Below are 23,436 nucleotides of genomic sequence, written 5' to 3' on the forward strand. Positions count from 1 at the left end.
ATCCACCTGGCTGTTTACCCCCTCAAAGAAGTATAATAAGTTTGTGAGGCATGACCTTACAGAAGCCATGCTGGCTCGGCTTTAGCTGCCCAGTGTTTTCGATGTGTTCCCAGATGCTGTCCTTAATCAGTGCTTCCATCATCTTTCCCGGGACCGAGGTCAAGCTCACCGGCCTGTAGTTTCCTGGGTCTCCTCTTGAGCCTTTCTTGAAGATGGGCGTGACATTTGCTATTTTCCAGTCTTCCGGAATCTCTCCAGTTTTTAAGGATAGGTTTGCAAATTTGTCGAAGTGGCTCAGCTATTTCGTTCCTTAGTTCCTTGAGTACCCTTGGGTGAATGCCGTCCGGACCCGGCAATTTGTCGCTCTTTAGCCTGTCTATCTGCCTGAGGACATCCACCTTGCTCACCTCTAGTTGGACCAGATTTTCATCCTGATCTCCTTTTATGATCTCTTCTGGTTCCGGAATGTTGGTTATGTCCTCCCTCGTGAAAACTGGGAGAACTCGTTTAACCTGTCAGCTATCTCCTTTTCCTCTTTTACCACTCCCTTTCTGTCTCCATCATCCAAGGGTCCCACTTCCTCCCTTGCTGATTGCTTCCCCTTGACGTACCTGAAGAATGATTTGAAGTTTGTTGCTTCCCCCGCTAATCTCTCTTCATATTCTCTTTTTGCTTTCCCAACCACTCGGTGACACTCCTTTTGGTTTTTTTGTGCTCCTTTTGGTTGTCCTCTGATTTGTCTTTTTTCCATTTTTTGAATGATGCCTTCTTGTCGCTTATCGCCTTCTTCACTGCATTTGTTATCCACATTGGGTTTTTTGCTCTATTTTGTTTTGCACCCTTTCCTGAACTTGGGGACGCACAGGTTTTGTGCTTCATGAACCGTGCCCTTGAGTAAGGTCCAGGCTTTTTCTACGGACTCCATATTCCATCTGGTGTCGTTGAGTTTCTTCCCCACCATTATCCTCATGGCGTCATAATTCCCTTTTTTGAAGTTCAGTGCTGTCGTTGTAGTTCTTTTCACCTTTGATGGTCCAATTTCTATCCACCCACAATTACAATCAATCAACTACCCGGATCTGTCAATTTTACACATCTCTGATCCACAAGAAAACATAACAAATCACATTACTACTATCTCAAATAAAAGAAGGCACCAACGAATCCTTAAAAAAAGAATAAGGCAAGTAAAACCCATCAAAACCACTACTGCTACCAAACCCACATCTGTCCCCTGTGCATACCTTAATACTAGATCTGTCAGGAATAAAGCCTTCCTACTTAAAGATTGGATCATTAACAAGCAAATAGCCTGCCTTTTACTAACTGAAACATGGTTACTATCAGATGATCCAATAATAATTGATCTCCTACCAGACAATTTTAAAATCCTTACGCTAAACTGCGTGGGAAAAAAAGGAGGAGGTTTAGCAATTATTTTTAAAGAAGGATTTGAGTTCGAACTACTTGATTCCAAAATGACTGACCAACTAGAAATTTTAGCCTGTAAAATTGGTAACTGTCATCTAGCAGAATCCCTATCCTGCATATTATTCTACGTCCCACCAAAAAGCTGGCCAAAAGCCAAAGAAGACTTCTGTGCATTTGTCCTAAACAATTCAATCGGTCCTTCTTACAATATCATCGCAGGAGACATAAACATACACCTAGATGAAGAGGACAACACAAACGTGAAAGAATTTAAAAACTTTCTCTCCCTACTCAATTACAACCTCCCTCCACCCACACAAACACATGAAAAAGGCCAATCAGTTAGATGTGGTAGCCATGTCCACAAAGGACATCCCAGACCCTGCCATCTCTATACATAAAGGCACCTGGTGTCATGATATCTGGTCTGACCATTTTACTTATTATTTCCAGCTAATCTGGTCTTATCATAAATCTAAAACACGCCCAATAATAAAAAGAGAACATCACACAAGAGGCTATATTAACCCAATAGAATACTGGTCACAATACGAACTGCAATCATAGATAGAAGAAGGAATCGATTTCTGGGATCACTGGATGACAACCAGCACATCCATTTTAGACAAAATCGCCCCTATACGTAATAGCAAAAGCTATGCAAATAAATATAACAAATGGTTTGACACCGAACTTCTAAAAATGAAACAACTAGCTAGACGACTGGAAAGAACTTGGAAAAAAACAGGAGAACTAGCTGACCGTAACAAATGGAGAGCTAACATAAAAATCTACAAACAAATGATAAAAAAACAAACGTAAAGCATTCTACTCAATTAAAATCAACTCATCTTGTAATGGCTCACAAGGAATCAATACAAAAGAGCTATTCAACCTGATCACAAATTTATGACACCGCTCGCTACACCACATCCACAAACAACACTAAGTTACCCTCTGCAAATGACTTAGCACTGTACTTCGATTCAAAAATTAAAAACCTTAGAATCCATCGTTCAACTAACGACCCTAGTGATCATCAAATAGCTCTCACCCAAGGAAATGATATACCGGCAGACATGATCTGGAGCTCCTTTCAAGATTTAGAGTGGAATAATTACACCCGACTATATAACAAATACTCTAAATCCTATTGCGTTCTGGATTCATGCCCCCCAGAAATCATGAAAGCGGCACCTTTAAAATTTAAACTATTGCTGATGCAATACTTGGCTCACAACCTAAAAACTGGGAAGTTTATCTCTAATAATGGTCACATAATAATAACCCCAATTCTAAAAAATCGAAAAGAATCTTCAGCCCTAATATTCAACTACAGACCAGTAGCATCCATTCCGTTTATTGTAAAAATAATGGAGGGATTGGTACACATCCAACTGATGGATTATCTTGATCAGTTCTCTCTCCTACATGAAACTCAATCCAGTTTTAGACCGTTATTCAGTACTGAGACAGTAATTGCGGCTATGTTAGACAATCTGCGCCTACTGTTTAGTAAGGGCCTTAATGCCCTGGTTATGCAATTCGATACAAGTTCTGCCTTTGATCTAGTAGACCACGAGAAACTGCTGCAATGCCTAGACGCCATTGGTATCAGGGATGAAGTGCTGAACTGGTTCTGTGGCTTCCTTATATCCCGCACTTATCAGGTACGTTTTAATTATGAGCTTTCAAACACCTGGAGCAATCCATCCGGTGTGCCACAAGGGTCTCCACTATCTCCATTGCTCTTCAACTTCTATATGTCCTCACTGGGCACGCAGCTAACCCAGCTGGGAATAAAACTATTTAGTTATGCAGATGACTTTACGATTATCATCCCATTTGCTAATTCTGTCTCTGAAACTATTCCCAAAGCTTCAGAAGCCATAAACATGATGGAGCACTGGATAACAAACTTTAGGCTCAAACTTAATTCAGAAAAAACAACTTTCTTCGTTGCTTCGCCACATCCGCTTGACACCAAATCACCACTATGTATCAATAAACTTAATTACCCTATCCAGCCCACCATTAAGATACTAGGTGTAACTTTGGATCAATACCTAACCATGAAAGACCAGGTAGACTCCTTAATCAGAAAGGGATTCTTTATTCTCTGGAAGCTCAGATCCATTAACGCTTACTTTGATACATCGGCATTCAGAAGCCTAGTCCAATCCCTCGTACTAAGTCTACTTGACTACTGTAACATCGCATATTTAGCAATTTCCCAAAAGAATATGCAACATTTACAATTGATGCAAAATGCAGCAGTCAGACTGATCTTTGGGCTGAGGAAGTTTGACCACGTGATACCCTACTACCGGCAGCTGCATTGGCTGCCAATGGCGGCGCGCGTAAAGTTTAAATTTGCCTGCTTTAAAGCACTACACGGACTTGCCCCTAAATACATAACTGACCTTTTCTTCTTCTCAGCCAACAGACACAAGAGAAGCTCACATTCCAATTTTGTTTCCCCCCCCAGTTCGAGGTTGTAAACTGAAAAAACACCATGAACACCTTCTCTCACACCAAGCAGCATCATGGGGTAAAGACCTAGAACAATTGCTTTCGCCCACTATTTATGGGGAATTTAGGAAACGTCTAAAAACACACTTGTTCCTAAAGCATCTAGACAACTGATCCTCTCTTCTCTCTCCCCTCTATAGCGATTAACTTGTCCTTTTGTTCACTCTCTCCTCAACAATGAATTTCCTGTCCTATTAATTCTCTTTCTTCCTCCCCTCTTAAAGTCAATTCAATTTGTTACCTTTGCTTAATCTTCTGTAAACCGCATAGAACTTCACGGTATTGCGGTATATAAGCTGTTATTATTATTATTATATTGGACTAATGAAGACATTGGTTCTCTCTTGCCCATTAATCAAGCACATTATAAGTCCTAAGGGGTCTCATCTGTTTTCCTTGTACAGCTGAAATGTAGCTATAGAGCCCTATGTGATAAGTGCTTGGAATAAGTCCAGTTTCCCTCAAGCTCACTCCCTCACAAGGTCACTTAATAGAAGCATTGCTAGTCTGCTTAGCCAAAGAGTTAAAACCATATAGAGAAGACACAGGACAGCAAGGCCCAGAACAGGAAGAAATGGTCCTCTAGGAGAGATTTTCCTAGCCTTTGGCTGAGGATGGGCTAAGGTAGGAAAACTATATTATGCAAACTGAATGTTTGGTCTGCTAAAAGCTGGTCATAAGTATGTATACAATTGAGTTTAAACAAAGTTGTACTTTGTCAGGCTGCCCAAAGCCCAGTTCATTTTGTTGTGTGAAGCTGAACTTCCATATGATTGCTGTCTATATTTGATCACCAGATTTGTGACAACAGATCTTTGGTGCATTTTGTTTAATAAAGGATTTTGCTTCGGTTACCCTGCCTGCTGTCCATCTGTGAAGGCTCTGTGCCCTGCTGCCACAACCACACTACTATACTCTATTACAGTGGCCTCAAACTCAAACCCTTTGCAGGGCCACATTTTGGATTTGTAGGTACTTGGAGGGCCGCAGAAAAAAGTTAATGTCTTATTAAAGAAATGACAATTTTGCTTGCGGTAGAACTCTTTATAGTTTATAAATCTTTCCTTTTGGCCAAGTCTTAATAATAATATTGTCATTTATAGCAAAAGAGACATATGATCAAGAAACTGTTTTATTTTACTTTTGTGATTATGATAAACATACCGAGGGCCTCAAAATAGTACCTGGCGGGCCGCAAGTTTGAGACCACTGCTCTATTAGTAAGAATACAATTTGCTCGGGTGGAAGAGGAAGCTAAATAATTGAACATGATAAAACTGAATTACAAAACAAAGCAATATTATTAGGTTGATACTTATTATCCATTGTCAGTCTTAGCTGCAGCAAAATTGTTAACATCCACTCACTGGTTTCGGCATTTTCCTTTTTTCTTTCTTTCAGGTCTGTGATGGTTAATTATTACTACTGCAAAATCCTCTCCTTCTGTTGAAATAAAAAAACACAGTCAGTTTATTATCATAGTAGAATTATATACAAATTAAAGTACCATGTTGAACTAATTTTATCTCACAAAAGCATCTTTAACATAGTAGCATAACAAATGACAACAAAAAACAAACCAGGAATCCCAGCCCACACCAAAAAAATGTATTCTAACTGAAAGCCATAGTCTAACTACTTGTAATATAACTGTACTGAATAAAAAGGAATTTATCAACCTCGTTTGTACTCCTCTATTTTTAAGTAGACAAATGCTCAAGATCCACTAACTAGATCACATCCAGCATGGCTCCCTTCCTTCCTTTGTAATCTAAAAATCTTAATACCAGTATGGCTGTTGCCTGAACATGTGCATACATGAAGTACAGGACCCCTACTTCCTTAAATATACCAGCTGAAAGTGTAGGTATGTTCAGTGGTGTACCAAGGTGGAGGGGGGGGAGAAGGGTAGTCTGCCCCAGGTCCAGCTCATAGAGGGGTGCACTGGTCCCTTTTCTAAGCTGCAGCCTTCAATCTTTGGGCCACTGGCAGTATCAGTCAGCTGAACACAATGCCTTCAGCAGTACAGAAGCTTTCCTTCTGCTTCAACTTCCTGTCCCTGCATAGGCAGGATGCTGCAGAAGGAACGCTTCTAGGCCACCGAAGGCAACATGTTCAGCTGACTGACGTTGCTGGCAGCCCAAAGATTGCAAGTGGCAGCCTGGAGAAGAAAGAGAGAGAAGGGTACCTATCCCACAGAGGGAGAGGGGAGATAAATGTCACCAAACTGGGAAGGGAAGAGAGGGAGGAAAGAAGGAAGACCGGGGAAGGAAAGGGAGAGGAGAGAGAGAGAGAGATACCAGACCACAGGGAAGGGAAACAGAGGAGATGCCAAATCACAGGGGAAGGGGAGAGAGAGATGGAAGGAAAGGAGACAGGTGCCAGACCATGGGGTGGGGAGGGAAAGGAAGGAAGGAAAGCAGGAGGAGAGAGATGCCAGGGTGGGTGGGGAGGAGGGAGAGATGGAAGGGAAGGAGACAGATGCCAGACCATGAGATGGGGAAGTGACATAGCAAGGGCAGATACTGGATGGAAGGGGTAGAAAGAGAAAGGGCAGATGCTGCATGGAAAGGAGAGAGGAAGAGGTTACAGTTTTTTGTGTGGTAAAATTGCTCCGTTGGCCATGAGTGATATTTTGAAATAACAATACATCTAGTACTGGATTCTGAATTAATGTCACACTTAAGAAAATAAAAATTGCCATACTGGAACAGACCAAAAGTCCATCAAGCCCAGCATCCTGTTTCCAACGGTGGCCAGCCCAGGTCCCAAGTAACTAGTTAGATCCCAAGTAGTAAAACAGATTTTATGCTGCTTATCCTAGGAATAAGCAGTGGATTTCCCCAAGCCATCTCAATAATGGCCTATGTACTTCTCTTTTAGGAAATTATCCAAACCTTTTTTAAACCCTGCTAAGCTAACTGATTTCACCATATTCTTTGGCAACGAATTCCAGAGTTTAATTACATGTTGTGTGAAGAAATATTTTCTCCGGTTTTTTTTAAATCTACTACTTAGTAAATTCATCACATGCCCCCTAGTCCTAGTATTTTTTGAAAGAGTGAACAAGTGATTTATATCTACCCTTTCCACTCCATTCATTATTTTATAGACCTCTATTATACCCCCCTGAGCTTATACAATCAAATATTTGGATCTAGCTCAAGAAAATTATCGAGAATAAACTGAATTATCACACACAAATCAGTACTGTAGTTAGAAGCTGTTTCCATAAACTCAGAATGATCAGATATTTGGCAAATATACTAGAACCATCATCTCTGAACATACTGATTCATTCACTTGTAATATCAAAAATTGACTGTTGCAACTCCTTAAACAAAGGAATACCTCAGAAAGAAAGACGCTTGCAATTAATTCAAGGCACTGCTATTAAGATCATTACTAATTAAAAAAAAAAATACAACCATGTTACGCCGCTTTTAAAAAATGCCCATTGGTTACCAATCCCATATAGAATATCATATAAAATTGCCATTTTAGTATTCAAATCCCATAAAGTTAAACAACCAGCCTTCATAAATAAACTCCTCATACCACATGACCCTCTAAGAACATTAAGATCTGCTACTCAGCATCTTTTCGTGGTACCTTCACTAAAGATAATTGGTACCCACCGTGCCAACTACCTTCTCCATAACTGCCCCTACAATCTGGAACTCTCTGCCCATTCATGTCAGAAAGGAGCAAAATTTAGATAAATTTAAAGGAGCATTAAAGTGCTTTCTTTATAAAGATACTTTCAAATAAAGATTTTTCCTTTTTTGCTTCTCCAAGATGTCCCCCTACCCTCTTCCTATTGTTTATCCCTTGAATGTTTCGTTTTTCTTTGTTATATTGTAGTTCTCCCCTCATCCATTTTGTTTAACTGTATATCAAATCCGCGTATCATGTTTGTTCGTGCCTATAAATTTTAAATTTGTAACCCTTTTTTATTAAAGTAAAACACCTAGAGGCTCATAATTGAAAGAGAAAAATGTCCAAAAACCGGCCTAAGTCGGCACTTGGACAAACATTTCTCAAAAACGTCCAAGCGCCGAAAATAAAAACATGTAAAACATGGTCTAAGTCACAAAAATCCACCTAAACTCACCAGATAAACACTGCAAATACATAACACAGACCCCCACACACTACCTCAGTGATCACCGACCCCCCCCCCATAAAAATTTTATTCACAACTTTAAATTTCAACCTCCAGACCATCATCACCTGGCCGCCTGGCATAGGAAAGCCTAGTCGTCCAACCCAGAGGCAGCTTAAGTCGTCTTGGGGGTGGGTTAGGGGCCCATAGAGAGACGAACCCATGCCCATAAGCCCCCGTAATCACTGCATTGATACTTAAACATGTTCACTGCCCTATACATCCCCAAAACCCTTTTTTACTGGCATATAAGTGGCTCCTGCAGCCATAAGGGCTATTGGAGTGGTAGATAAGTGGGTCTAGGGGATTCTGGAGGTGGTTTGGGGGGCTCACCATCACCTATAAGGGAGCTGTAGTGAGGAGAAGCCATGGCACCCTTTTTGTGAAGTTCACAGCAGTGCCCTGTAAGGTACCCCACTATTTAGGTGGCATGTCTGGGTGTGCAGTCCATCACTTTGCAGACCCCTCCCACGTCCAACAGGGCTTGTTCTAGGCGTTTTGGACTTGGACGGAAAGTTGGAAGGAAATGTGGTATAAAGATGGACGATTTAGTGACTTGGACGATCAGATCAGCAGGATGTATAATTAGACGATTTTCGAAAGTAAAAAAAAAGTTGGACGTATCTTTCGAAAATGTGTCTTAGGCTCTTTTTAACTTTGGACGACTTGCGAGATGGATGTAAACGGACTTAGACGTCCCTTTCGATTATGCCCCTCCTAGAATTCAAGCTAGGTGTTTAATCAACTTGTAAACTTGTATTTTAAAATATTTCTAGCGATTGCTTCCTCTCCGACGTCAGAATTGACGTCGGGTGGCGAAGGTTGGTAGGCCCGGCGCTTCAGCGTCCTCTTTACGGGGCACCCCTGCTCTAGACAAGCCACGAGCTGCACTCAAGTGGCTAAAGAGCCGCATGCGGCTCGCAAGCCACGGTTTGCTGACCACTGAGCTATGGGAACTAAGGTTTCTAGCATTGGAATTTTTCCCCACAAGGATACTTAAAAGTGTGGGCAGTGTTCGGTGTGCCAACATTCATCGACACCATCATCCTTTACAGACCCCCAGACAAAAAGTATTTAGACTGTTCCATGTCAGACTGTAACTCTATATATAGTGTATGTATGTGCCCGTAATCTCACACATAGGAAAAACTAAACATTTGTTCAAATATGTGAACAAAGGCATTAAATTAATAGGCAAATTGCTTCTGCACATATTGTGTCATGTTGGACTAAACAAACACCACTCGATCAAAGACTTGCAGTTTTTTTTGTGCTTAAGGTAATATCAATCAAACAGAGACAAAAGCTTTGCTTAGGATTTATTTTTTGAACGATTTATTTTTTGAACTTAAAACATAAATTTATTTATTCAATTTTCTATACCGTTCTCTCAGGAGAGCTCAGAACAGTTTCCATGAGATAATTCAGGTACTCAAGCATTTTTCCTTAACTGAGCCTTCATATTTGTGAAGTGAAGGAATAAAGATCATCGTTTGGACATGTTGCTTGGTTCCTTTCATACCTCAATCTTTGTGCTTACCAGCAAGGACCCAAAAAGAGCACTCGAAGATATGACTGATAATAGAACCACACTGGTTAATCTAATATCTCCCAACCTTGTCAGAAGTAAGAATTGTTGGATAGTCTTCTCAGTTTGGCCACAAAAGGTAAATTTGTTATGGGGTGCAGTGCTCTCCCCAGGGCCTTACTGCCGGGCGCTGCGCCCGGCTGATTTAGATGACCGCCCAGCTAATCCTGCTGCCGCCGCCGATGCTCCTTCCCAGGCTGACTAGCCGCCGAAAATTTTGTTTGACGCCTGCCTTTTTTTTTTTTTTGCCAGCATGCTTTTACTTGCTTCGGGCCTTCCTCGTTGCCGGATCCTGCCTACTTTCTGTTTCCGCGAAGGCAGGACCCGGCAGCGAGGAAGGCCCGAAGCAAGTAAAAGCAGCAAGTTGTAAGCTTCCCTCCGGGGCTCTATCGTGTGCGTGCTGGCTTCCCTTCTCTTCCCCTCCCCGGGATGCTACTTCCGGTTTCGGAGGGAAGAGAAGGGAAGCCGGCACGCACACGATAAAAGCCCCGGAGGGAAGCTTACAACTTGCTGCTTTTACTTGCTTCGGGCCTTCCTCGCTGCCGGGTCCTGCCTTCGCGGAAACAGAAAGTAGGCAGGACCCGGCAACAAGGAAGACCCGAAGCAGGTAAAAGCAGCAAGTTGTAAGCTGGAAGGTGTGTGAGCTGGGAGGGATGGGAAGAGAAATGCTGCTGCTGCACCGAATGGGGACGGGGAGGGGGAATAGAAATGTTCTGTTGCTGCACCCATTTTTTTTGGGGAGAGGGGAAAGGGAAGAGAAATGTTGCTGCTGCTGTACCCGATTTTTAGAGGGGGAGGGGGAAGAGAAAAGCTGGTGCACCCAATTGGGGGGAAGAGAAAAGCTACTGCTGCATCCAATTTAGGAGGGGAAGAGAAGTGCTGCTGCAGCAGCAGCACCCAATTGGGGAGAGAGAGGGGAGAAGTAAGTCCAGGGAAGGGAGAGGAGAGGTATGAGATGCCATGGGAGGGAGGGAGGGAAAGAAGCTACCAGACCATGGTGAGGGGAGAGATGTCGGCACATATGGGGGAAGGGGAGGAGGGAGATGCCAGGGCATGGGGGGAGAGAAGTGAAAGAGATAGAGATGCCAGATCATGGGGTGGAGTGGGAAGGAAGGAAGGAAAGGAGAAGAGAGAGATGCGAGAGCATTGGGGAGGGGTGAAGCTGAAATGAATCATGTACAAAGGAGAGAAAGGGCACAGGGTATACAGTTTATTGAAGGGACATATGGAACAGAGAGAGGGTGGACACTGGATGCAAGGGGCAGAGAGAGGGTGGACAGTAGATGGAAGGGGTATAGAGAGAGAGAGAGGGCAGAGGCTGGGTGGAAGGGACAAAGAGAGGACAGATGTTGCTTGGAAGGGAGCGAGGACAAACGCTGAATAGAAAGAAGAGAGTGAAGAGAAGATGATTAAAGCAGAAATGACAAAAGGTAGAAAAAAAATTGTTTTGTTGCTTTACGTAGAATCAAGTAGTATTGTAACTGTATTGATTAAAGTTTATAAATAGGAAATGGAAATAAGGCAGTTTTTTAGGGACTAAACCCCTTTCCTCATGTCAGGACAGGATACCATAACAGCAGGGGTGCCCAAATGATCGATCGTGATCGACCAGATCGCAAAGGCAATGTGAGTCGATCGCATTGCCTTTCCATTCTTTTTCTTCCTGCCTCCCTGACCAGGCCAGGCACGTACAAGCACTGGACTCACAAGACTTCACCTCCGACGTTAATTCTGATGTTGGAGAGGAAGTTCTGGGCCAGCCAATCGCTGCCTGGCTGGCCTGAAACTTCCTGTCCGACGTTAGAATTGATGTCAGAGGTGAAGTCTTGTGAGTCCGGCGCTTGTATGTGTCTGGCCTGCCTTGGGGAGCCAGCAGAGAGAAATCGGCATGGTGGCTTAGGGGGTAGGGAAAGAATCGGGGAAGTGGAGAAATCGGTGCGATGGCTTGGGGGGGTAGGGGGAGAGAGAAAGAAAGAAAGCAGGCAGGGGGAGAGAGAGAGAAAGAAAGGCAGAAATAAAGAGGGGGGACAGGGGAGAGAGAAAGACAGGCAAGCAGGGGGGAGAGAGAAAGAAAGAGACAGAAAGAAAAGGGGAGGGACAGAAAGAAAGACATATTGGATTTACAGTCAGAAGAAGGAAATGCAACCAGAGACTGATGAAATCATCAGACAAAAAGGTAGGAAAAATGATTTTATTTTCAATTTAGTGGTTTTGAGAATTTATATCTGCTGTCTATATTTTGCACTATGGCCCCTTTTTATTAAACCACAATAGCGGTTTTTATCGCAGGGAGCCTATGAGCATCGAGAGCAGCGCAGGGCATTCAACGCATTTCCCTGTGCTAAAAATCGCTATTGCGATTTAGCAAAAAGGGAGAGGTATATTTGTCTGTTTTTGTATAGTTGTTCCTAAGGTGACATTGCATAAAGTCATCTGCCTTGACCTCTTTGAAAACTCGCATAATATAAATAATAATTAACATTTTCTCTGTGTACAGTATGCTTTGTATTTTTTTAAAATTTTATTGTTGGTAGATCATTTTGACTTGGTCATTTTAAAAGGAAGTCATATTGAGCATTGGAAAATAATAATAATAATTAACTAATAAAAATAGTACACATTTAGGGCTCCTTTTACTAAGTTGCGATAGTGGTTTTAGCGTGCGCTTAGCACGCGCGCTAGACCCCAATGCCAGCATTGAGCTGGCGTTAGTTTTCCCGCATAGTGCAGGGGTTTGCGTGCTCTAAAAACGCTAGCGCGCCTTAGTAAAAGAGGGGGTTAATTTTCCCCACCACCAAATTTCCCCATCCCACCCCACCCGGCTACTTTTTCATGCCACCCGGCTAGAAAACATTTCTGGGGAGAACACTGGGGTGAAAATTATATAAAAGTAGAAGGATAAAGATTAGACTTCCTCCAACTCTAGATATTAAATCAACTACTTCCAGCCTACTGGCACTGTATCTCAATTTACACTAGAACTAATTATATCCTGTAATGGGTCAATAAAACAGAACATAGGCCCACAGGGAAAGAAGCAAATTTCACAGCAGAAAGAGAAAAATCTAGAAAGAGCTACTCTTGGAATACTGCACACAAATTTAAAATTCTGTGCCAATGTAATTCTGTACATGGTATTTTAAAATTTTGCTAACCTATCCACATCAAAGCCATCATGTCACAGAAGCTGGATTTTCTTTAATGCCAAATTAAACTTTAAAGTAAGTGACACTAAGGGCAGAATTCATCAATGGGCACTGATTTAACATATGCTAAATGCTAAGATGCCCATAGGAATATAATGGGTGTCTTAGTATTTAGCGTGCGATCATTAGCACATGCTAAGTAGCTTAGAACCTGTTGATGAATTTACTCCCTAAATGTGCAATTTTATTTTTTGATAAAGATTTTTAAAAGGTTGTTATAGTGCCAAAACCAAAGACATAAAACAGTTAGCCCTTTGCCTGCATTTTCTAGCTATTGCCACAAGCCATTTCAAACACATCTTAATATTTAAAATTACAGCTGGCCTTTACTGACTATAATTCTTACAATGCCAAAATTCACAAACAAATGATCACCAATTGTAGCATAAATGGATTTGTATTGCATGGTTAATTAATGTCATGTTTTCTATTTAAGCTTTGTTGTTTACGTATAACTAGTTACACAGCAAGCTTTGGGAACTGCTCCACATTTGGCAACTGAATAATTGCTTACTTGGCAGCTGTTTATACTAAATGACAGTAACAAAAGAACGCAAACAAATTTTATCAGATCTGTTTTCATTTCTGTAAATAGGGGCTGTATTTGCAAAGCTCTATTCAGCAGTGTTTCATAAGGCTGTTATGCAGCTGTTTGTGTATATAAAATTAGGTGTAAACTCCTACACAGAGCTAACCAGAGCTATTCTTCAGTCTGATCAGATCTGCATGATATGAGTGTCCTGTTCTTGCTCTTGGTTGCAGAAGGGTGGATCAGATCGCTCCATGAGCTATTACTCAGATGATGGGGAGGAGATGGGTTTTCTTTGTTTTTGTCTTTTGTTAATCCCCAGCATTTTGGCCTTCTTGAAACAGTAAGCTTATACATGCTGGAATGCTTTGTGTATGAATTGCTATATTCAAATGAAACTGCACTACTGATCACATGTGTTATTTGGTCCCCCTGAAGCAATATCTCACCTCAGTAATATTGCTACATTACAATAGAATCTAACCGAGAATGGCAATGGTTAATTGTCCTGCATATCTATTCAATATATGCAGACTAAGCCTCACAGTTATTATTCTCTATTGAACTGCTTTGTTACCAACACTTGCTTCCTTCAACCTGCAATTTATTCTACACTCAATTTTACCATGTTGCACAATGCAACCCTTTTTTACATGCTTCAAATCAGTGTTTCTCAACCTCTTCAAGCTAAATACCCCCTAACAAATATCAACTGATTACCCCCGCCCAAGCTCTGCCACAGACCTGCCCAAACTCTGCCCACCCCTACAATAATAGTACTAATTGTAATACAATTTCTTCCATTCATTTTTCATATACACACAAATATAATCTTTTAATACAAAATGGTAACAACAAAATAAAAAAAAACCAACACAAAGCACACTGTACGCAGAGACAGGACCGTAGCAGAGAGAACATGCCGCTGAGGACGACGAGCAGCTGCAGGGATCGCTATAGCACTAGCGATCCTGCAGGCTGCCGTATTAGCCTTAAGGTAAGAGCAGGGAAGCAGGGGGAAGATACAGGCTTGGGGGGGGGAGCAGGCCAAAGAGTGCCTTCACGGCAGGGGGGCAGGTCGAAGAGTGCTTTCACGGCAGCGGGGACAGACCTTTGCAGGGAGAGCAGGTCTTCGTGGCAGGGAGGCAGGCCTGTGCAGAGGGAGGAGGAACGAGTAGGGGAAGGGAAATGCCAGACCTGGGGTGAAGTGAAGGGAAGAGAGAGACCAAACCAAAAAGAGGAGGAGGAAAGCAAAGGAGAGGTGCTGGACTAAAGGAAAGGAGAGAGGGAGAAGAAATGCAAGACCACAAGGAGAAGGGGACAAGAGGGACAGATACTGCCCCAAAATAGGTGGGCAGGGTGCAGGATGGCAGAAGAAATAGTAGGAGAAAGCCTGTACCTGGGGAAGGGGATACTGACTTACTAATTAAGTTACTTATATAGACAATACTATGCCTTGAAGCATCAAAATATACCCAACCTGAAAGACACGTAATGAAGATTGTCCCTGTATGCAAATTGCTTTTATATAGCCTTTTCAGGCAGAATCCATCAAACCCATGTACAAGCATGCCGAAACTGCATCATTTCCATGGACGCTGTGCAACCTGTCCTAAATGTATGCCTGGACATGCCCACACTATATCCAGCAAGGTATAATGTGAGCAATAGGCCAATAATAAATTTAATTACCCTGAAAGTATAACTAGAAATTGTAAAAATGTACTTTTTTTGTTAAAACAGCATGATATATAATATTAACATGACTTTCATGATCAGCAGCCAAAAATTTGTGAGATGCACCTGAAAGCGTTGAAGAAGCAAAAACTTTGTTGTCCATTGAACTGCTTTCCTCCCAAAAACACAGCATGTTTTTAATGTTTGGCTTTAATAATGCTGGGCTTGAAGATTGTTGTGTTCTAAATAAATATATCCTTTTTCTTGCATCATTCACCCATTACCCCTCTCAGTTTCAGTCTAAGCGTAAAGTGTTCAGTAAATATTAATCAGCACTTCAATTAGACCTATTATATTACAGTTAAGTAAATCAGGACAACAATCACTTTTTATGAAGAAAATCGAGAAGATTATCACCACACGCAACGTAACAGAAGATAAAACATAATTGCTCTAACCCAGTATATTACGAGGTACACGTTCAGAATTACTAAAAATTTCAGGAACTTCAGCTTTTTAAAAGCTGCATTCCTTCTGTTTCAAAGCTTCAAGACAAATTGCTATCACTCACTTTCTCTCCTCCATCTAGATAGAACCCACCACTCTTACTCTCCCAAAAACCTGCACCCAACCTACCCTAGCCTAAGCTGATTAGCTCCTAATCTGTAGGCCATGACCCCAAATAGTCACATAATACAAATTGGGGGGGTTAAAAACAGAAAGCAGTGCCACTGGCACACACACACAGTCTGATGGGACACTAATGTGGTATGCATAAAAACTCAAAACAGGAGACAAGGATTTCAGCATCATTATCCATCGACACTATAAACTCAGCTCAGATCACAGGCAAGGAACAAAACATAAAAACAGTCATATATATACCCACTACAATGGAATGTCCCAACCAAAATAGATTTGAGAAGCATAGCACCAGAATGAACTCTCTCATACCAATTACTCACACTATTTCTCACACAAGGACAGGAATTTCGTTTATTTAGTATTTGATATACAACCTTACTGGCAAAATCACAATAAAATATCACGGGGAAAAAAAGGAACTACTTAAATCTAGACAGGGCAGAGGATATACAAGAAGAATAAAACAAACACACCTTTGTTTATTCTTGCAAACTGCACACTATCAGTGTGACCATCTTGTCTTCTAAATATCTGAAAGGCTAGGGTAAATTTTAGACAGGCTTTTATGAAGGCCCTAAAGCATGCTTAAGACCGTTCAGTACAAAGTTCAATAGAAGTGAATTCTATAAAGCAGGGGTAGTACAAAAAGAACACTGAATGTCAAATGGACTCAAGGCAAGAACTGTGAATTGGAGGAAGTGACGCACGATAGACCAAGAATAGATGTAAAACCTGAGATGGAGCGTAAGGACTATTGAGAGAAAAAAAAAAAGATAAGGAATTCCAGTATAGAGTAGCTTATGTGTTAGGGTGAGGATCTTGAAGTGGACACGAAATGGAATGGGAAGCCAGTGGTGCTACGTTAGGAGGGGGCGTGATAATCAGATCTATGGACATGTGAAAGTAACACAATTGAAGAATTTTTAACTGTCTGGAAATTACAGTAATCAAGATGGGAAGAAAACAAATGAGCAGAGAGCGGTGTAACACAGGAATTATCATCCATTAACTGCACATAGAACAAATATGACAAAAGGAATAGAAACAAGATTTAATAACTGAAGAAATGTGCAAGTCAAGGATCGCATCCAGATGTTTCAGATCAACTGTGAGTTCTGAAAAAGAGGGAACCAGGGAGGAGAATGAACAGATTTAGAACAGTTTAACACAAGAGACAGAGGAATGTAGAATAGATAGAGATTTTAAGGGTCCTGGGAGGAGACCAGAAATATGTCATCTGCATAAATATTTAAAAAAAACAACAACTTAGAGCCCATTCCCTCCTGCCAATTTTTACTGACAAGGGTTGATTTTGTGTTTTGTTTTTTTTTGCAGTGGCCGGAGGGAAGCCCATTCCCTCCTGCCCCCTTGCACCAGGTGCCCCCCCCCCCCGAACAATCCCTTATCCTCCCCTGCCCCCCCCAAAAGGCAGGAGGGATGCCCACTCCCTCATGCCACCAGAAGCTCCCACAAACTTCCCCATACGAACCCCCCTAATCTTTGCCCAAAGTTGAGAGGCAAGAAGCCGGTCCCTCCTGCTCTGAGGCACACCAGTCCAAAATGATGGGCCTTCCCCTCCCCAGAGCATCATGTGATGCACAGGAAGGGGTCTTAGGCATTTGAGCCAATCAAAGCCTTAGGCTCCTCCCTCTGTATCCCCTGCCTCTCAGCTGTTCAGGCTTCCCCTGCCGGCTCTGCACATGTGTGAGTCGCTCTCACAGCAATCCATCAAACAGGAGAGATGGGGATTATGGCGAACCTCTGCGCAAATCATTTGCATGCAAACTTGTTTGTGCATCAATCACTCTTTTGGAATCAGCCAAAAATCGGATCATAGCAGACCCATACGGTATTGCTGACCCTTTTTAGTGCATCTAGCTCTTAGTACTTAGTTTTAAGGAGCAAAGGTTTGCTCACTTTTCTGTGGCTAGTATTAATGAGGATTTTGTACCAGCATTAAAAAAGAGCACATAATTTAAATTAAGAGAAGAGGTAGATAATCCAGCAAATGAAATGAAAAAAGTGGATGAGGGAAGAGCAGCAAATGTGATACGACCAATTAGGGTGTTAAAAGTTATAGCTGTGAAATGATGTGATGTGTTAAATTGCAAAACCTTATGCATATCACACCAATCACCATTAACAATTGTTTTTTGTTCTTGGGTGATCTGTGGCATAGGCAATTAAGAACACTTAAGTATAGAAAATGGCCACCGTTCCCCTCAAACTTTGCTTTTGTAACCAGACATCGATACTTTGAAATTTACCTTTCAGACAGAACATTTCAGATTGATTACAAGCTGAATAAACTTAGGAGCCCTTTTGACAACTAGGTTCAGGCAGTGGAACTTGTTGGATGAAAGTGTACAAGTCACAGATCGGAAGTGTCACCAAGCTATTTCCACCTTCATCACCCATCAAGATGGGCTCTGCTTCTGACACAATATGACCAGTCTGTTTGAGGCAACTGAATAGCCTGGAACCTGAAAGAGTGGCTTCTCTTCATTGACAGCTCATCTAGGAGCATCAAAGCCCTGCTGCTCTATAAATGGGAGCAAGTACCTGTCTCTTCCACTGGTTCACTCAGTGCATCTCAAAGAGGATTACAATAGCATCAAGACTTTACAAGGCACATTGAAGTATGATGAGTATGGCTGGGAGGTCATCAGAAATTTCAAAATAGTGGTATTCCTAATGGGTCTCTAAGGCGGTTTTACCAAGTTTTCCTACTATCTCTGCCTTTGGGACAGCAGGGATAGAAAATGCACTACTGACAGCAGGACTGGACACAGCAGACCGGGTTCTCTGTGGGGAGAAACAACGTCAAATGGGAACCACTGGTGAACACCCAGAAAGTGCCAATACCATCAAATTGGGCCTAATGCAACAATTTGTCAGAGCTCTACATAAGGAGTCAGCAGTCTTCAAGTACCTTCAAGACATTATCCCTAATGACAGGAGTCTCAAAAGTCTCTCCTTGAGGGCCAAAATCCAGTCGGATTTTCAGGATTTCCCCAATGAATATGCATGAGATCTATGTGCATGCACTGCTTTCAATGCATATTTATTGGGGAAATCCTGAAAACCCAACTGGATTGTGGCCCTCAAGGAGGGACTTTGAGATCCCTGACTAATGAGTTTGAGGCAAATGTCAAAGCTGGTATCTTCATCAGACCACAGATAAAGAGGATCCTGAAGTGCAAGGAATTTCCCAAGAAGCTAACTAGAAGGAGAAAATGGCTTGGGACAGCTTTGTCACAGTAGTTTGGGGCTTCTTGGGCAAACACAAGGCTGAAAACTACGTGGAATTGGTTGAGAATCTGTTGAAGAATTATAGTAAAATGACCTATAGGATTTCTCTCTCAAAGTCCATGTCCTTGATACTCATCTTTACAGTGTATGGCCCAAAAAGCCAAATTACAGTAATTTAATCATGAATTTATAATGTGTGCAACTAATAGACAGATTGGATGGACCTTCAGGTCTTTATCTGCTGTCAATTATTATGTTAATTTGTTAAGACATTCAAGAACATGGTGTTGTACCTAGGGCCCGGGGGTAAATGAACTCAGCATACTACATGACATGTCTCCTCAAGTCTACTTATCTAACCTCCTTAACCTTAGTGTTACCTTGACAACATCAAAGGGATAGTAAAGACAGATGGTAAACCAGTCTCTGTAACACCTCCTGGATAACATCAAAGTCTGCTTCTCTGACTTCCTTTTGCCTGCGTGTCGCCCGATAGCATCAAAGGGACAGTGAACTGAAACACCTCCTTGTTTCCTGACTTCCTTTGCCTGCGTGTCACCCACAATAACATCAAAAGGACAATAAAGCCAGATGGGCCGGTCTCTGCCACACCTCCTTGACCTAGGTGTTGTCAAAACAAGGAACAAAAGAGCAGGACTAATCGTAATAGCAGGACCAGCTGTTTATGCTTTTACTATGAACTCCGCAGTTTGCATCCTATATAAGACCGGAATTCTGACCCTGACATCAGAATCCATGACGTCTGGAGGGAGAATCTAATACGTCTAAAGGGACAGTCCTTTGGTCCACCCATCTATCAATTGCAAGGATTCCCAATTGTGAAGATGGTCGTTGTATGGGGTCAAGGTGATGCTATTTTATATTTAATTCTTATATATGTATAATTCTTATATATGTATAAGTGTTATTGTTTATGCTTTATATTGTCTGTGTGCTTTTCTGAGTGTCACTGATCATCCCATTTGACAGAAATAAGTGGCGGAACACATGGGAGCATTCTCAGAGGAAAAAGATGAATGTTCCCACCAGGATATATTGGACTCTGAATGCCGCTGCCAAGGACAATGTAGCAAGAACATGATGGATGACTACATTCGGTGGCTGATTTGTGAAAGTGACTTACAATATAAATCTCAAAAAACTACTCACTTCTAAATATTCTGTGGTCATCTCTAATTAACTTAAATATAAGTACATATTAACTGTGATTCATATGTTGCTTTTTATGACTTTATAATCATGAAAAGATGAAAATTTGGTGTTTTCACATTTTAAGACACATTTCAAAATTTGACTATTCTGGCCACAAAAACAAAGTTTTCTAGAAAAAGACATTTTCAAAACTTTTTAGTCATGAGAGATTAGGAAATTTCAGTTACTGCCCAGAACAAAAATCCTGTTATATAGTGTAACATTTATGTGCAGAATACACATTCCAGACATGCACATCTAATATGCATAACCTGATATTCAACTAAAGCAGCCTAGGCACTGCAATGTTCCTCCAGGTTCTAGTATAATCTCTGCATAAAATATCAATTCTTCTGCCAATGCATGCTTTAGTGCACTAGAACATACCTATATTTCCATGGCAATTAGTTCAGTATCAATACATATTTTTTGCATATGAATTATTTACTGCATCAAACATCAATTTAATGTTTGTCTTACACTGCATTAGGAAAACACTGTGCTGAACTTCAGCACACAAGCTCTACTGCATGGCTTATCATACTGGTCCTTCAGAATCAGCTATTTCCCAAGGATAAGGAAATGTCCTTCAAAATCTGTTCCAATGTAAAGTTTAATAAAATCAAGTCCTCTTTTTTTTCCATGTAAAGACCCATTTCAGATCAAGACCTATTAATTCTAAGAAATAGGGGTGTTACAGCCTGAGGCTGTTAGTGCAAATGGTAAACTGCGCCTAATTGTGCGAAGTAACTTTCTTAACAGCCCTCATCTAATTTTGCAGCTAAGGATATTTTCTTGCAGTAATATAGACATTATTTTGAAATTGGGAGGGGGGGGACGGGACACTGCTCCCTTCTTAAGAAGCGTTTTATTTATCGTCGTTTATACATATCTAATAGGAGACGTATACTGTACTTTACCGATATAATGGACAGTTTCAATCTCACATCCTTAACAACTAGCAGGGTCCCATTTTTTTTTAACCCTCTCCTACCGGTCAAGAAACAGCAAAATACTTTTCCACAAACTCTTACATAAAATAAAATGCATTGGAAACCTTCCCCGCTTCACTCGACTGAAACAGCAAAACCGTTACACGTAGTCTCTCATTTCACTTCCAGCCAACCCGCGGGCCGCAAATCCCTAGTTTCCAAAAGGATCTCCACGCTGCGGGGGAGAAGAATCAACAGGCAGGCCGAGGCATCCCCCAAACAGGGTCAGTGAATTCTCCCTGGGGGATGGGAGGGGGCGCGACTCCACCTTCTTCACGCAGGAGATAAGGGCTGAGCTCAGGCCGGTGCCACGTCCAGCCCCAAGTTGGGCTATAGCGCGCCGAAGCCTTCAGCCCTCCCCAACCCCTACTCTCACAGCACACACGCTCCGGCCACGCGGGGCAGGGGGAGGTGAGACAGCGCGCGCGGCCTCAGCTTTACCTGCCACAAAATAAGGGACAGCCGCGGCCGGCCGAGGATCCGTTAGAGCGGGAGCTCTACGTCAGCAGCGGCGGCAGCGCCGCCCTCTTCTCCTCCTCTTCCCTGGGATGTAAGTGCGCTCGGCCCCCCCGTTCTCCCAATGCTAGAAGCTACTTCCCTCCACCTAGGGACCGCCGCCAGCCAGCCCTGACAGCTGCACAATATGGCGGCAAGGAGGAGGGACGAAAGGCGTGGGCACTGCGCTGACCCGTTCACAGCCGGCCGGGGAGGCTGAGGAGGAGCGGGATTGTAGGATAACGGTCCCGTGATAGACTGGAATTTGCGCGACCCAGCAATACCCATCAGGGGTTATCGAGTAATTTGATGTAAAAAAAAAAAAAAAAAAAAAGTTGACTGATGAGGGAGAGAGAAACTGGGGCGGGGACAGAAGAAAAAGGTAGTGGAAGGATACTGATTATTAGGGCGACAAAGCTTCTTCTCTGCGAAGTGCTCTGTAATGGTGATCAAGAACTTACACAATTGATGCACCGCGAGCATGAATGAACAAGTACAGAGGGGCGCGTGATTAGACTTGGCACGAGCCCCAGAACGTAGGCTCAGCACCTACAGATTAGAATACATATTGAGATATATATATATATATTTTATTTTTTAGCCCAGCGCTGCAAATGATTCTCGAGGCAACGTACTGCATTATTATAAAGCAGCAGTAACTGCTCCTAAGAACTTACAATCTAAGTTGGTACCTGGTTACAAGACATAAATGACACCCAGGGTCATAATGGCTGTCAGACTGGGATTAGAATTCCGGTCCTCAATAAAACAGGTGCATTTTTATAGGAGAAAATCACTAGTTTGAGTATGATTGTGCACCTGCTGTATCTGATATACAGTTTTGGATAACTCTTCTAGAGGTATGGAGGTGCTTAATGCCCTAACTTAAAATTCAAGATGTTATATTTTCAGTACAGAGTGCCAAACATAGAGTTACATTTACTAATTTGCCGAGGAGCTGAGTTAACAACGTAGGCTATCGAGACGTGATAAACTTAACACAACAAATCCAATTCCTCTGCTCAAAATTTGTAATAAAACACACACTTCTGAACACATTTCAACTGCGATATTTAAAGTCTTCATCACCTTTCATTGTATTCTTTCACATTGACGGTTGTAGTTGCTTATAATTTGTTCACCATATAGAAATTGTCACTGTTAAAAAACATAGGAACCCCCCATTTTCACAGTGGTTTACTCAAAGATTTTCCCAGGTTGCAGTGCAGGCAGAGCTCTTTAAAATAATACTTCTCTGCACAGTGCTAGCTCCAGGTCAAGAAATAATCACTCGGGCAGAGAGAGGAATGGGGGAATGCATGCAGGGAGCCCCCTAGCTATGACAATATGTAGATTTTTGTCATGCCCAAGGCACACCCAGACCATGCCTCATCACACTCTCTCAAAATCTCTACTTGATGTGAATCTCAACATGCAAATAGCACTTTCTGGAATTGCCATTTACACATGTATGCAATATGCACATGTAAATGCTTCTAAAATAACCCCTTTAATCACACATTCCCTACAAAATTCCAAATAACTGTTCCATAAAGCTTGAGCCTGGGGCCTAAACTGAAGAAGCTCTCTACTTTAAAATATTTATTGTTTCATTCATGTTAATTCTTTTATTTCCCCCCCTCCCTTTTGATATGAAGGGAAGAAATATTCCAGATATTCAGAAGATATTGGTGAGAATTGTTGACCCCCTT

General features: G+C 41.9%; 1 protein-coding gene across 5 annotated transcripts in view; it reads right to left on the reverse strand.

Annotated features, from left to right (window-relative positions):
- The window catches only part of RDX (radixin), a 100,459-nt gene that overhangs the window by 61,719 nt on the left and 15,304 nt on the right, over positions 1-23,436 (reverse strand). The window contains exons 1-2 of one of the 5 annotated variants that reach the window (XM_033949433.1): positions 21,671-21,976; positions 5,331-5,406 (exon numbers count right to left, since the gene is read on the reverse strand). Coding sequence is in view for 2 of the 5 variants with exons in the window: in XM_033949431.1 (XP_033805322.1) it covers positions 5,331-5,342 (12 nt within the window). In the remaining 3 variants the exon portion in view is untranslated. Of the gene's footprint in view, positions 1-5,330; positions 5,407-21,271; positions 21,650-21,670; positions 21,977-23,436 lie in introns of those variants that run through there. The other 4 variants (XM_033949431.1, XM_033949434.1, XM_033949432.1 and 1 more) reach the window with 4 other exon arrangements.

The sequence above is a fragment of the Geotrypetes seraphini genome, chromosome 6 (genome assembly GCF_902459505.1).
Source record: "Geotrypetes seraphini chromosome 6, aGeoSer1.1, whole genome shotgun sequence".
In the NCBI taxonomy this organism is placed as follows: domain Eukaryota; kingdom Metazoa; phylum Chordata; class Amphibia; order Gymnophiona; family Dermophiidae; genus Geotrypetes; species Geotrypetes seraphini.